The 16773-nt window shown below is 41.7% G+C and overlaps 1 protein-coding gene across 4 annotated transcripts in view; it reads left to right on the top strand.

The window, feature by feature from the left end:
- Positions 1-5202: 5202 nt before the first annotated feature.
- NBEAL1 (neurobeachin like 1) overlaps positions 5203-16773 on the top strand; it is a 152694-nt gene continuing 141123 nt past the window's right edge. For all 4 annotated transcript variants that reach the window (XM_054043889.1, XM_054043888.1, XM_054043887.1 and 1 more), the window contains exons 1-2: positions 5203-5287; positions 6030-6616. In XM_054043889.1, coding sequence (XP_053899864.1) covers positions 6566-6616 — 51 coding nt within the window. In that variant the 5' untranslated portion in view covers positions 5203-5287; positions 6030-6565. The remainder of the gene's footprint in view (positions 5288-6029; positions 6617-16773) is intronic.

Raw genomic sequence — 16773 nt, 5'->3', positions numbered from 1 at the left:
ATGTATATGCTTCATTTCTTTTTTTTTTTTTTTTGCTGTATTTGTTTTGTGGATCAATACCATATTTTGTACTGGATAACTCAGCTGAAAACCTAGTACACAAAGGTATAAAAAACAATGATTAGTATAGAGAAGGTAAATTGAGCAATCCTGTGTGCCATTGTTGATGGCAACAATTTTAAAACTGTAAAAAGGAAATACTTTTTGACACAGAGCATAATTAATCTGAGAAACTCATGGCTCCAAGGTAGTATTGAGGCCAAGAACTTAATAAGATTCAAAATAAAATTAGTCATATGGAGAATTAGAACACAATAATAGTAGACATTATCTTTTTTATATACAAGGGATATAAAGGGATATAAACCCTCATGCTTCAGGGCATAAGCCATCCACTAACTGATGGAGGTTAGGAAGAAACTTTGTTTACAGGCAAGTTATTCCATAATTTTTCCTGGGGGGGATGGGGTTGGGGTTGGAGGGGGAGGATTTGCAGTTTAATCCAGAGTGTCTGGTACTGGCAACTATCAAAGACAGCTTGCTGGTAGATGGACCACTGTTCTGATCTGAGCTGGTATGGTAATTCTTTTGTATGTTCAGGTGATGCCAATATGAACACTAATGTTTACTAAAGACTGAAGCAACCCATTTAATGCAAAAAAACAAAAACAAAACAAAACAAAAAACAAAAAAACCCCAGTTCTTGAAAAGCTGCTGCAAAAGTCTCTTTGCAAATATTTTAAAAAATTTCTTTCCTTGTTATTATGAAGCTGTCAGTAGGAAAACACCAGATTTTTGTTTCTTTTGGATGTATTTGTTCTTGCTGATTATTCACAGCTTGAAAGCCCAATCCTTTGTTTGTAACATCATAATCATTTACACAGCAACCAATCATGTCACAATGGATTATGAGTCCAGGATGGGAATTAGTACAGTTAATAAGGCATCAAAACCCTTAAAAGTTGACTCCAACAACTTACACCACTTTTGTTTGAGTGGCAAATTAAATGAATAACCAGTTTTTAAAGAAATGTGTATATATATTAGTGGGTCTTTGGCCCCTATTCTTCCCCCCTTCCCCATGCTCTAGACCCTGCTGAGAGCTTATTGTTATATCATCATCAGGAATCAGGCAGCATACACGGCTCGAGGGTGCAGCTGTCTGGCAAACAACGGCTATGTAAACAATACAGTGTTGGTGTGGGAAGGAGTCCCCACCCCCACATCCAGCAGGTGCAAGAGAACAAGTCCTGAGGGGAGGAGGTGGAAGAGAGCTATACGGGCCCTACCTTTTTTCCTCTCCCTCACCATAGCGGCTGAAAGGGCTTCTAGAAGGGCTAATGGGTGTTAGTAGCAGCAGGAGGAAGTGGGAGCTCAGCACTAACAGCTGACTGAATTCCCCAGCACTGCCCAGCTGTCCTTGTATTTGATTTGGAGTACAGAAGCCCCTTCCTCAGACTGCTTGGATGGGATATGTCTTCATCCATCCTCTTCTGTCTCCTACTCAGCCAGCTGCCTTTATTTGCATAGTTCCTAGGCTACCAGATTTTTAAAGGATGTGTGTGAGGTTGAGCAGGTGCCCCCTTCCTCACTGATATTAGTAGCAGTTTTTTCCACACTGTTTGTGCAAGCCTCACGCAGCTTCTGCTGCCCTCTGCTGATGAGAGAAATAGCAAATATCAGCAGGGGGCAGAGCCTATGGGGACGTCACAAATCCTAAATTCTATTTTCTTTAAAAGATCAAAATTAGTCATTTCTCTGTAACACTAATTTTAAACAAGTTTGCACAAAACCATTCTGTCAGAAGCAAAGATCTTATTTTCATGTGAATGTTTTTAAAATAAAGGAAAAGGAAAAAGAAACTTGGATATGTTAAAGAAATAGACTTTCTTAGAACTATGTATTCTATGAAGCACCACCAACCCAATAGATTGTGCGATTAAAGACTTTGTAACATTCAGTTTAACTGTTGGCTCTATCTTATCTTGCTTGTTTTATGGTAAACAGTTAATCACTGAGATCTGCAGTGTGAATGAGTCATAAACTCAGTAATATTATAAACTTGTTTCCTTTACTTTTGACTAGAGAATTATAATTCTTGAATTTGGTAGCAGAACTGCAGACAATCTGATATATACATTTTTCCATAGGGTTTTTTTCTGATTAAATGTTTTTATTGGATTTTGAATAAATATACAATCCATAGGTAGCGGCAATATACTCTCTAAAGTCCTGACCCTCTCCTAATAAAGTCAGAGAGTTTTGCCATAGACTTCAATTAGTTCAGGATGATGCCCTAACAAATGTTCATGAACAGCAGCTGCATGTGTTGGTTCCTACTTATTTCTGTTGCTAAACTACAATAAAAGACAGTTTAAAATAAATTAAAATATCCTCCTAATATTAACTTTCCATGTAAGCAATTGCTTTAGTTGCCACACAGCTGTTTTGATCATAAATTGGAAGGAAGGTGTTCCACAGAGTCAGAGATGAGAGGAGAGGTGGTTACAGAAGATGTCTGTATTAAAATGTGATCCATATTATTAAAAAGTTTTTGAAAAACCCTGCATCATGTAGTAACAGAAATGATGTATATATGTGAAAGAACAGAAGTAAACATAGTAAAGTTGGAAACATAATGGAAGAAAATAAAGTAACATGGCATGTACTCCAGACCAAAAAATCCAAACACAAAAATAGTCTAATTTGTCCCAGTGAACTGAAATAAATTATTTCTAAGGAATGCCTTAAGTATCACAGTGTTTTTATGTGGAAAATTAATTGAATTTTTTGCTGGGTGAATTCTGCAACCTTTTGACTATGCTGTCCTTGAATTTTGTGGGGGGAGAGTAGTCAGTGCAAACAAATTGCAAGAAAGAATTAGATGTGCATTGGTAGATATTACAAATAAGCTGTCAGTTTTCTGACAGATATAAAATAAGTCTTCCCATTCATTCTGAAATGAGTGATTTGATCCCACAATGCTGTTGAATGCAGTAAGCTATCTTGCCCTTGTAATATTTGCAAACCAGTTAAGTTACTTTATAAAACATATATAAAACATATTTTTACATTAAAAATTATAAAAATGGTTTTACTTTTATTACTTCTGCCAATAAAAATTAAAGTGTGAAAAATTAATTAAATGACAAATCTGTAATAATGAAATAAAAATCACAAAATGTAAACAAAGGAAAAGAAATACAAAAAGTCAGGTAGCCTGTGGAGTCTTACTGTAATATAATAACCTTTATTTGGCAAAGTTTTATTTTGAAGTGCAAGTATTTGATAGAAATAGCCTTTACTTAAGCAGTAAAGCTCCTATTCTGCAAACATTTATGCATCTGCTTAACTTTATACACCTGAGCATATCCATTGTTTACTGGATTGGGACCAGACAGTTAATCAGTTAGGGAAATACTGTGTAGTGACAGGATAATTAAACAAATTACCATGTACTAAAATAACAACTTGGTTATTTCTGTGTTTTAAAGGAGAGCATGTCACAGGGGCTTTTGCAGTAATATGTAACAATGTAAACAGTGGCACTATCAAATAAACTCTCTAAACAATAGTTGGATAAGAGGAAAGACTGAAAAGAAAAGTCGTATTTCCTTTCTGAAACTTGTGGTAGCTTTGCTTTAACATGATAGACACCACAAGACCGATATTTTGAGAACAGGCATGAGAAAGAACAAAAGGAAGTAAGTGAAAGTCCTATGGGCTAAAAAAGAACGATTGGAAGAACCAAAACCCATTCTAAATGGGAACTAAGCTATTTTCAAATGGCAACAGATATGACCTGCAGATGATGGGAGATTACTGGTGTTTCATACATAAAGGAAATTTTTCAAATAAGACTAAAAGTAGAAAAGGGGTAAGAATATTTAATTGATAATGGCCAATATGCCCCAAACCAATCCTCGGAGAGCCTGCTTCAGGCATGGGAACTCAAGTTTTTATTACTGTTGTAGTTCATAAACTGGAATCCTGGACCTGTATACAGTGTAAGAGCAGCATTTTTCTGGTATTGATGTATGTGATTACATTGATTATTTGGCTTCTCTGCATCTCCAATATTTTATGTTCCCATTCATGGAGAGCTCAAGGTACTGAATACTTGTTTCATGTCATAATTAAATACTTTGATTTCAAATGATGTATCGAACCCTTGCTACCATTGGTATCTTTTCCTCCATATAGCTAAGTATTGTACAGTAAAAGCTGTGTTATCAGAAATGCCGGTTTCTAGCGCTTTCTGGATATCTCTCACTACAAATCTTTATAGGATTGCCAGGTATCTGGTTTTCATCTGGAACGCCCGCTCGAAAAGAGACCATCAGGGCCGGGTCTAGCTTTTTTGCTGCCCCAGGCAAAAAAAAAAGGCGGCCGCAGCGAGTGCGTGGAGGGTGGTCAAGGCAGCTTGCAGGGGGGTGAAGGGCGGCACCTGCCCACTCCCTCCGCCTTTGGGCAGTCCTTCGGCCTTGGGGTGCCTCGCCCAGCTGGGCAGGCAGAGCCCCCCGGGGGCTGCAGGAGGTGATGGCTTAGCCACTCCTTTAAAGGCAGCTCGGCTGGGCAGGGCTCAGACCAGCAGGCGGCGGGGAGTGGCGCGTCCCGGGGAGCCCGGCGGCACGGTGAGCGGCGGGGATCGCTAGTTTGTGCCCCTGCAGGGCTGGACTGGTTGCTCCAAAATTGGCCAGAATGCCCCCCCCTTACAGTGTGCTGCCCCAGGCATGTGCTTTCTCGTCTGGTGCCTGGAGCCGGCCCTGGAGACCATCGTGCCTCTGGTCACCCCCCTCAGCCCCTCTCACACACCTCACTCCTGCTGAGTGTTTGCTGTGGGCTGGCTGGGGACATTGGTTAACACTGATGCTCCCTTGTCCCTCCAGGCAGTCAGCTGAGGAGACAGGTCCTCTGCTGCCCCTGAAGGGGCCAGACTGAGACACCCATGCTAAGGGCCAGCTTGCTGGCTGCCTGGATGGATGGTTCCCTGGGACAGGCCCTTCCCTCTGGGCGACTGGCCTGACCCCCCGCCCGGGGCCCGGCTCCCACAGAGCCAAGGGAGCATATTCCTGCCAGAAGCCAAGATGGCGGCGTCCCCCCCCCCCAAGCTCGGCGGGGCGGGAGCCAGAGCCGGAGCCGGAGCCGGCTGCGCTGGAATGTGGGCGGGACGGTGCGGCCGGGCCCGGCCTCCTGCCTGCGCCCCGCCGAGCTGTGTCGGGCAGCTGCATTAGCGGCTGCGCGCTGAGAGGAGCCGCTCCCAGGCCGGCCGCCCCCTGCGCCCGGGGTAAGCTACCGGGGTGGGGAGGAGCCGGGCCCGGCGGAGCCTAGATGCGAGAGCCGGGGGCGGCTGACAGGGCAAAGGGCGGAGGGACTGATGGAAAGAGGAGGCGAGTGTCAGAGGGGGTCGGCCCCTCGCCCCGGAGATCACTGCCCCGGGGGGAGTGGGGCTGGGGGCAGTCAGCAGCGGGGGGTCACCAGACATGGGGAGGGAGAACTGGGGGAGGCCGGGAGGGGTCTGGGCGCGGGTGGGAATTGCCAGAGGGGGAAGAAGCAGCGATGGCTATTTGTGGCAAGGGCTCTGCCAGCTTGCCCTTTATCGGCTCTTACTCATTGGTAATCCTCTGGGGTTTGTTGTTACCTTTGCAGCTGGGGTTTGAGGGGAAACTCTTGGGCTGTGTCTACACTAGGAAGCAGCGCGATATTTTGGCCCTTAGACCTGGGAGCTGCAGGTTCCCTTCTTAGTTTGCGTCTTTCTCTCAGGGGAGAGCCTGGCTTTGGGCACAGGGTGGGAGGGTTTTAACTTACTGATGTTCTGCATTCTGCTTGCCTGTGTAGTCTCAGGGAATAGAAAAAAAAATAAAATAAAGCAGGCAACAAACCTTAGTTAATTTTGTAAACTTAATATAGAGATTTAATTTAACTTTTAAGATGATGGGAGGGTTATGGGAGTCTAGAAATAAGATGTACAGCATATAGGATTTGTGTTTGGTTTTTTTGGTTCATAATTTATTTCTTTTTTTCTACAGGTCAATTATCCACATTAATATTGTTTGGCTTTTTTTTTTCTTCTACACCTCCAAGAGTATTGTATTCTCTGCCTTGTAGCTTTATCCTGTTTTTTTCCTGTTTAACTCAGCTGCAAAACACAAGTTCATGAAGGCTGTAAACCAATTGGTTCCTTGTTAGAGATGTCACTGATAAGAGAAATAGAGATTGTCTCTACCTAGTTCCTGAGGTCTCCAGTGTTTAAATATGGATTTCTCTCTCACAACATAAGCCTGAAACTTTTATTTTTACTCTCTGAGGTTAATACTGAAGTGGCATTGATGAAGAGGAGCTACTTGACAGTTGCCTTTGACTGGTTGAATTGTGCAGCATTGTTTACCCAGGAGATACATTGAGATCCATTTGTTTTCATCCTTGACATTGTTTCCACCTGGGTTATGGCAGAATTCTGATACAAAAGCAAAAACGTACAGGGGGAACAATTTGGAATATAAACTGAGCATGGTAGGATCTTGAATGCAAATTGTCGTAAAAGGAGAGACGGGGAGGTGAAGGAATGGCATCCAGAGAGAGGCTGTATGAACTTTGGATGCTTTATTGTAACAAGGTAACTCTTTTCTTATTTTTCCTTTTTTTTAGACACTTTCTTTGCACACCTTAATAACAGGAGGTATTAAGTTTGTTTTGTTGTCCCCTGGATGGTTATTTAATAGCTCTGTGTGGATTCCAAAACAATTGTATAACTCACCAAAAATTAAGTTAAAATTATTTGTGACTTTACATTTTCTTTTCTTTTTCTGTTTAATATATACTACACAAAACCTAACCCAAACAAACCCTACATTAAAAGAACATTATTAAGGTTGCAAAGTCTCGCACTCAAAAGTTAAGGAATGCCAGAACTAAAGTTACCTGTGCAACCTTAATTTGGCACAATTCGGTATATTCAATATGATAGTCTCTATCCTATGATCACATAGTATTTTTTCCACAGGATCTGTTTAATTCTGTGTACAGGATGGATGGTTCCTACTTAATTAGCAGCTATGCAATATTTTATTTTCTTCTCATTGTTCAACATGTGGCCCCAGGCCTCATTTACTTCATACTATAAAAACCTTGATCTGAAGATAGAAAAGCCAGTCGTGCTCATCTCTACAGTATCTAAGTGCTTCACAAACATTAATGAGTTTATTTTCAAAGCAGCCTGATGGAGTGAAGGGATAGTAGTGTTATCCCCATTATATTTAACATTATATAGTGCTTCATATGTTCAGAGCACAGTTCCTGTTGACTTCAGTGGCAGCTGGGAGTGCACAGCATTTCTGCAAATCAGAAGTTTCCACACAGACACAGAGTAATTTTAAATGGGAAGCATCTGAAAACATTAACCATTTTAGAGACCGTGTCAATGAAGTGGGGAGGAATGGAGAGGGTGCACATGGCTGCACCACAGCCCATAGGATTGGTAGATAATCAAGCTAAATTTCAGTGGTGAAGCTCATACGAAGTTGGTCGTGTCAGAGCACAGAACAAGGCTCATGGCAAAGATTTTAATGGGATGTGACCTGACTACATTTAAGGGCTTTAAAAATGGAGAGGGTCACCTTAAAAAATCCATTTGCCATGTTATAGACAACTAGGATAAAGAATGTAGGGTGGCAAAATATAGTCACAGCCATGCAGCCCAGTGCTCTGGCATTCTGTAACCAGTAGAGAAGCCTTTCCCCAATTACTTAAGTAATATAGTTCTGCCCAAGGAGGTTTCACTGTGTTTGTTCTGAGCTTTTCCCTTGTATAGACTCACATTTTCCCTTAATCTTTGGCCTGGTAGGTCAGTCACTGACTTGAAGGCAACATTGTCGTCTGTGAGCCAGCTATTAGGGGTATGTCTACACACCACGATCTTGAGGTGTGACTTTCGCTCGGGTAGACATATCTGCACTAGCACGGGTAAAAATAGCAGTGTAGATGGCTACAGGCATCACAGGCTTCAATGTGGGCAGTACAAGCATGAGGGGCAGATATTGGGTACATACTTTTCCAAGAGACTGAGTGCTACCTTTGTATTATTTCAACCTATAGGGACCCTGCATATTGAGAATCTTAAGACCATCCTAAAATTCTGATCTGCAGGTAACAGTGACAGGTGAGACAATCAGACTGTTGACCTCTTGGGCTTGTCCTTAAAAAACAAACAAACAAAAAGTTGTGCATAACCAGTCATTTAAAAAAAAAAAAACCCATGCTTGTGAGCACTGGATGTCTGCTTTATTTTCATAGAGTCCATCTGCATTACAATAACAGTGCTAGTATACACTGTTCTCTCTGTCTTGGTTAGCGATGTCCGTGCTGTAACATGTTTTTTCTATTATTGTTATAGTGTGTGTAAAGGGAATTGTAGATCTAAAATTTTATGGGTGTTTAAGCCTTGGGCCTGGACAGAAAGGTGTGGACTGATGACTGTTTTAATAAATGGTGAGTTAGTCTAAAAAAAAAAGCTAAAACACCATTATTTAAAACAGTTATTTTTCTCTGTATTGGAGGAATCCCCAGCAAGGGAGACCTGGCAAATTTCTGGCCCTTTTCACAGTCTGCATGGGAAAAGAAGTGGATTTCTATAAGAAAATAAGTGCCCGGAGGGGTACCAGTACAACAGTTCTCTACATAATCTAGTTATCACACCTCTGCTCCCACTGTTTAGGTATAGACACTCAAATGCTGCATGCTGAGGTTCATGTGCAAACTCTTTTATATGCTGTACTTGCTTCTAGTGCTTCATTCTTATGGGGTTGTCTCCCAATTAAATGCTTTTCAGATCTCGGAGTAGTCTCTATGGTCAGATAAATTCAATTAATTTCGCTATCTGCTTATGGAAAAATAGAGAACTTAAGTAGTCAGAGCTGTCAGTCTAGCAGTTTTCACAAGGACTAAATAATTAATTTAAACAACCCTCTGTGCCCAGTGCTATATCTAAAGCTTTGTAGAGTGAGTCAGGTTAGATGCTGCGTTTTTGTAAACAAGCAGTTTTCATCCATTGGCGTTGTTCTTGCTCTTAGCCTTACTATTCTGGGAAATTAAAATGAACTTCACCTTGAGCTGAGGAAGTAACCCAACATGCCTTCTGCTTCTTTCATGGATATTTTCAGTGAAGGTTCCTTAGGGAAGATAATGTAGTTGTTGCCTACATTATTTGGGGGCAAATATAATATGACTTCTGTCTGTTTCTGTAAATTGATTCAGAGCAAAACTTTTCATGCCACTTTTACCTGCTCGCTTTCAGAAGTCACCATCTGCCACTGGACATTTTAAAACAATCTACTGTCTCAGCAATCTGTACCAAAAGACAATGGAATGTACTGTAACTGACCTCCATATGAAATGTCCCAATGCAAAGGTGAGAGTTAGTGTACCTAACTCTCAGATAATTAACTCTGACTGTTACACTTCTAAACCCTTCTCTATATAAAATGATGATAAATTTTTGTGTAAAGTCTTATACATATATGTCTGTATAAAATATAGTGAGTTTATAAACAGAATAAATGGATTTGTGATCAGACCAGCCTTTTGCATTGTAAGGCCAGGTTGAACCACATAATTGAAACTGATTCATTCAGACAAATGATGTTATAGTTCCGTTTCTAAAAGAAACTTGGCTCTTGCAAAATTATATTGTTTAGTTGTGGTGAAAGGTATGCAATTTAACCAGAATATAACCTTTTTTGACATTCAACTTTAAATCTTATGAAACACACTCCCTCCCACCTCACCCCCCGCCCCCCGATGTCATCCTCACTTAAACTTGCACAGGTCTTCCTTTTCGTATAATTGCTGATTTAACAACGTGATTTATGTTGCAAAATACTACATAAAAGAGCAATAATTCTATGTCAAATGAACAAGCCTTCTATATACAGTTTGAATGTGTATAAAGTGACAAAAACAAAATACTGGATTACTTGAAGTAGTTGTATATAAGACTAGACTTTCTTGCCTCTACCTGTATTCTTGGAGGATTTTGATTTATTTAAAGCAACAGAAGTATAAATGAACTATTTTTAAAAAAAATCAGCTTTCTCCCAGTTAATTTAATTAGAGGCGATATATCAAAGACTTTAAGGCCAGAAGGGACCATCATGATTATCTAGTTCAGGGGTCGGCAACCTTTCAGAAGTGGTGTGCCGAGTCTTCACTTATTCACTTTAATTTAAGGTTTTGCGTGCCGGTAATACATTTTAACGTTTTTTAGAAGGTCTCTCTCTATAAGTCTATATTATATAACTAAACTATTGTTGTATGTAAAGTAAACAAGGTTTTCAAAATGTTTAAGAAGCTTAATTTAAAATGAAATTAAAATACTGATCTTACGCCGCCGGCCCACTCAGCCCGCTGCCGGCCTGGGGTTCCGTTCACCTAGTTCAGCAGCGGGTTGAGCGGGGCTTGCGGGACCCCGGCTAGCAAAGGGCCGGCAGCTGGGACCCCAGACCGGGGGTGCAGGTGGGAATGTGGGGGTGGTGGTGCAGGAGCTCCCGTTTGGTGCTCAGGGTGGGGATGTAGGGGGGTGCAAGAGTCAGGGTGTGGGGGGTGAAGGAGTCAGAACGGGGGCTGGAGGGGTGTGAGGGGGTGCAGGGGTCAGGGCAGAGGGCTGTGTGGGGGGGTGCAGGGGTCAGGGCAGAGGGCTGTGTGGGGGGGTGCAGGGGTCAGGGCAAAGGGCTGGGTGTGTGGAGGGGGTTCAGGGCAGGGACCCAAGACCGGGGGTGCAGGTGGGAATGAGGGGGGGTGCAGGAACTCCCGTTTGGTGCTCGGGGTGGGTGTGGGGATGTGGGGGGTGCAAGAGTCAGGGCATGAGGTGTGGGGGGGCTGGGTATGTGTGAGGGGGTGCAGGGGTCAGGGCAGAGGGCTGGAGGTGTGTGAGGGAGTGCAGGGGTCAGGGCTGAGGGCCGTGTGTGTGTGGGGGTTCATGGGTTAGGGCAGAAGGGTGTGTGTGTGGGGGGGTTCATGGGTTAGGGCAGAAGGCTGGGTGTGTGTGTGGGGTGGGGTTCATGGGTTAGGGCAGAAGGCTGGGTGTGTTTGTGGGGGGGGGGTTCATGGGTTAGGGCAGAAGGCTGTGTGTGTGGGGGGGGGTTCATGGGTTAGGGCAGAAGGCTGTGTGTGTGTGTGGGGTTCATGGGTTAGGGCACAAGGCTGGGTGTGTGTGTGGGGGGGTTCATGGGTTAGGGCACGAGGCTGGGTGTGTGTGTGGGGGGGTTCATGGGTTAGGCAGAGGGCTGGGGTGCTCAGGGCAGAGGGCTGGAGTGGATATGCCCCGTCCCCACCCCCTTCCCCAGGGCCCCGTCCCCAACTCTTCTCTGCCTCCTCCCCGGAGCAGTGAGCACGCTGCGGCTGGCCTTGGCTCTGCTCCGCTCCCCTTCCCCCGGGCGATCAGCTGATCGGCGGCAGGGAGGGGGAGGGGCAGGAAAGCACTATGCTGGGGGAAGAAGCGGGGAAGGGGAGCTTGGCTGCAGGCATGACCAAGCTTCTGCCTCCTGCCCCCGCAGGAGAAGTCGGTGGGCGGGGGGGCTGAGTGGGGCCAGGACCCCGGCAGGCAGCAGCGTGCCATCAAAAATCGGCTCACGTGCTGTCGGTTGCTGACCCCTGATCTAGTTTGACCTCCTGCACATCACAGGCCACAGAACCTCACCCGACTCCTCTAATATGCCTATAACCTCTGGCTGAATTACTGAAGTCATTAAATCTTGATTTAAAGACTTCAAGCTACAGAGAATCCACCATTTACTCTAGTTCAAACAGCAAGTGATCTGTGACCTGTGCCGCAGAGAGAGAGAAAATCCACCAAGGTCTCTGCCAATCTTACCTGGGGAAAATTCCTTCCCAACCTCAAATATGCTGATGAGGTAACCCTGAGCATGTGGCCAAGACCCAGCAGCTGGACACCTGGGAAAGAATTCTCTGTAGTAATTGAGTCCTCCCCAACTAGTGTTCATCTCCAACTGTTGGAGATATTTGCTAATAACAGTCACAGATGGGCCATATGCCATTGTAAGCAATCTCATCATAACATCCCTTCCATAAATTTATCAAGCTCAGTCTTATAACCTTTTAGATTTTTTGCCCTCACTGCTCCTCTTGGGAGGCTATTCCAGAAGTTCACTTCGCTGATGGTTAGACACCTTCATCTAATTTCAAGCCTAAAGTTGTTTGATTGCCAGTTTATATCAGTTTATTCTTGTGCCAACAGTGGCCCTTAACTTAAACAATTCCTCTCCCTCCTGGTGTTTATCCCTCTCATGTATTTAAAGACAAAAATCATATCTCCCCATAGCCTTCATTTGGTTGAGACTGAAGAAGCTTGGCTTCTCTTGTAAGGTAGGCTCTCTGTTCCTCTGATCATACTAATAGTCTTTCTCTGCACCTGTTCCAATTTGAATGGATCTTTCTTAAACATCAGTGACCAGAATTGCACACACTATTCCAAATGAGGTCTCAACAGTGCCTTGTACAATGATAACATTTTTCTATCTCTATTGGATGGGCTCTGTGTCAGACTGAGAGAGAGCTTTGGGAACACTCTTTCTTTTAAAGTTATCTGTGGCCATGAGTGGGTGAAACCTACATTGTTCTTCTCCTAGCTACAGTGTTACTAATGAAACATTAAAACAAAAATTAGTACTCCACAGACATTTAGAGAAGTCGTTCTTTGAATTCTAGAAACATATGACAAAGTGTCACTGTTCACTTCTTAAAGAGATTTGTTTCTAATCATTCATGTAGCTGTTATTTGAATAAATATAAAATGATTGTATTGTAATGAGCAGGCTAATATGTGTTTTGTGTCTCTGCCCTCTACTATATAGAATCTGAACCATTTAATTATGTCATAGTAGTCCCAATATTAGAACTAAGTTAGTGGGAATTTTTTTTTGGTTAGGAGGCAGGGGCCTTTGCTTTTGAAAAGAAGGATCTGAAGTCTGGCCCCATTTTTAATATCAAATTCCAAGTGCCCTTACTGTGCAGTATAATGACAACACTGTGAAGTTCCTAGATGGCCACAGATTTGGTATGGCCTTATTAATTGATAAATATTGTTCTTTACAAGTTAATAAGGAACATCCAACTCAAAGTACAAAAAAGTTAAACCATTCAAAATTATTTAGAATCAAATATTACAGAAACTAAAAGAATAATCATTGAATCTTAAAAGGCGTCACATACCATGAAACTGGGGTCAAATGTGCAAAAGCTCAAGAATATCAGAGCAACTCGGATATAAATGGATAAAGATTTGGTTAATGTATGATGAAACTCTTGTACTGTAACATATGAAACTTGGTCCTCCACATAAAACCTCACTGGTGCAGTTGCTTAGAGGAGTAATACAAGACTGACTCAAATAACAAGAATGACAAATTAAATAGCTCAATTAATTTTGTATGGAACAACAACAACAACAACAAAAAAATGGTATTGGAAGGAATGGTAGCCAACAGTCCATTAATTTAGTGTTGCTTTATGGGTGAACTAAAATGTTGTCAGTAGGCATTGTTAAAATAGTTATGAATTTCAGAAAGACTGACAGCCACTTTTTGGTAGCAAGCTGTTCCTGACACAAGAAACAGGACACAAGGGGAAGATGTTATCCCTTTGTAAAAACAAAACAAACACCTACTAATGACAAAGATGAAAAGCTGCTTAAAAGATCCAACCAATAAAACTTTTTAGTCAACCTTTAAAAAAAAAAAATACAGTAGCAAACATTCAAAAGTGTGGGGAAGGAAATCTAAACCTGATTTCCATCCTCATACAAACAGTATTCAATTTTAGCTTCTCAATATGGGTTGAGACCTCATATTGCAGTATAACTAAGAACATATAATAATGTATTATTCCCACCGTCTGTCTAAAAGAGAGATTTTCAAAAACCCCTGTGTGATTTATGAGTCTAAATTCTATTGATCTTACGCGCTTTTGAAAACTTTACACAAAGAACAATTGAAGAGAGATGAACAATGTCACTGCAGTGTAGACTCCTGACAAATAAGTATGAGCAGGTGATAAATAAACATCACATAGTTAACATTATTCTTCTTGTACAGCTGTAAGAGCTAATAAAATTAAGGCAGGTAATAAACCATTAATTGGCTACAAAAAGGTAAATAATATAATTTCAGGTCGCTAACCACCCTTAAAGCCAGACTATTAAATTATAAGGTTGAAAAAAAGAACAACATGTTTTTGGGGACATGTTCAAAGAGTTTGGACAGAAACAAACAATGGATGAGGTTGATTAAATTATCGGTGCAATGAGACTCCAGTGGAGTTTTATTTTAAAATAATGTTCACAAGAAAATGCTTAAGAGCATGTGGAAGTATCCCATAAAACATTTTAAAACTAACAATGGTAGCAATCGGAAATGAAAGGCAAAAGTTACTGGGGTGGGGGGGGGGATTGAAAAGGGAGTGGGCAGATAGACACACACCTTGGCAATAAGGTCAGAAATATCTATAGAATTCAAAGAGAAGATTAAGGATTCATAGTTTGACTCTCCTTTAGAATTATTACAAGATAGGACACATGATATTTGTCATCCCCATAGGAAAAAGCTGTTCATTCGAGTGAAAGTTGGTGGAAAGAATATAGGATGAGACTAGGAATAAAAAGAATTATTTTGTCCAGAAGCATCAATCAGAGATTAAAGAGAGATCCTGGCTTCTTTGAAAGAGTAACTGAAAGTTTATGTGGACAAGAATACAAGCCTAGCCTAAATTTTTCCAGTGACCACAACTCCAAAAATAGTTATGTTTTATAGTAGAACTCTTAACACATCTGGTTTCTGTAGGTGCAGACTCATAGGCGGTGTTGGTAGCACCACCTATAGTTAAGCTTGCCCAGTGCTTTCAATTATAAGTCCCAGCTTTCAGTTGATTATAACTTTGCCAAACATTAACTGTTTGGGCTGAAACTTTCCAGTTAGGTGCCTGCCTCAGGCTGAACTTTGTTGGAAAGTTTCAGCTAAAATGATTCAGTAACTTTGAAGAACAAACTTGGGAAAAAGTATATTTTTGCCCATGTTAAAAATTCTTACAGCCTTTTTCACTGAGAAGTTCTAGGGTCTGCATGTTCAGGAACAAGGGCTTGAAGTTTGAAAGGAGGCTCAACCTAGCGCCAGAAATATGTCTCTGGCTGTCCCTGTGAAATTTCACCCAAATGCGTCCAAGTTACAGGTCTCTGAAGAATTGCAGATCACTTAATAGCACATACACAATTGATTGCATATTATTTTTTCCCCACAGGACCCCTGCTTCCATCAATGTACAGGATGGACAGTGCTCAAAATACAAATGAGAACTTAAGAAGTTTATCACTTGGTTATAAAAATATACTTCAGGATGAAACTTGGCTCATATTTGTTTATTATGTTTGGGCAAAACTAAGTGGCTACTTTAAAAAAAAATAAAATCTAACGGCACTTAGGGCTGAGTCCTGCTCCCATTTAAACCAGTGCCAAAACTCCCATTGATTTCAGTGGGAGCAGGGTTTTTACCATACACCTTATTTTGAGCTAGTGATCGGAATTTCCATTAACCCAAGGTCATTGCCCTGTGACTTTGGATTGCCACTCAAGATATATTTTTTCTAGAACTCTTGGAAATTGCTTGGGATGTTCCCTGGTCCTTAATTGTTACATGTATCTTTCGTCTTTTACTAGTTCTGCTCTGTTGGTTCAGTTCTGTTGACAGCTAAGTGAAAATTACTAGATTCAATATATCACTGGATTGTAAATCATGTATTTTTTGCCCCTTCCTGTTTCATAATTTATTGAGCAGTTGACTCTGGCTAAGCAGAATGCTATATCTGCGCTGACCAGAGCACTTCTCTGGTAGTGCAGGCTGGAACAGAGAGTTGATGTGGATCATTGGTATTTTACAAGAATAATACCACCGTGCTCTTATATAGTGTTTTTCATCAGTGGATCTCAAAGTGCTTTACAAAGGAGGCAAGCATCATTATCCCTATTTTACAGATGAGGAACCTAAGGTACAGGGAGGTGAAATGACTTGTCCAGTGTCATCCAGCAGGCAAGTGGCTGAGCTGAAAATAGAACCTGGGTCTTTTGGATCCCAGTCCACTGCTCTTTCCACTAGGCCACCATAATGTGGCATTATTCAGATCTGTGTTTATTATCTGGTTTGGGTCTCTTAGGTGATTTCACAGCCATGTACCAACTCCAAAGGTGCAAAGTTGGGGTCTCATCACCAATAAATAAATAGATTTTAAAAAGAGGAGAATTCTTATTTTTACTCGAACAAGATTCTGCTTGGTTTTTAAACTGGTCTTAGAGTAAGATTGGCTAGATAAAGAAGATAGTGAGTGAGTGTTTTGGTACTGCTGCACTTCTACCTGTTACTTTCTCCAAACTTCTCCATTAAACACTCATGCCTTTGGAACCTCAGAAATCAGAAAAGTAATTGCGTGTGAGTATCGGCTCTTTAGTGATTATCCAATTGCCTGTCAAAGGTGAGACTAAAAGATAAGTTTTCCTGATTAGCATGTGGAAAAGAGAAGAAATAATACTGAGTTCATTTCTAATATTTTTAAGTGGTACTCTTCGGGTATGTCTACACTACGAAATTAGGTCGATTTAATAGAAGTCGATTTTTTTAGAAATCGATTTGATACAGTCGATTGTGTGTGTCCCCACCAAGTGCATTAAGTCAGCGGTGTGTGTCCACAGTACCGAGGCTAGCGTTGACTTTCGGAGC

Source organism: Malaclemys terrapin, chromosome 11, assembly GCF_027887155.1.
Source record: "Malaclemys terrapin pileata isolate rMalTer1 chromosome 11, rMalTer1.hap1, whole genome shotgun sequence".
Lineage (NCBI taxonomy): Eukaryota > Metazoa > Chordata > Testudines > Emydidae > Malaclemys > Malaclemys terrapin.
Note: the sequence above shows the minus strand (reverse complement) of the source record. Positions and strands in the feature narration are given on the sequence as shown.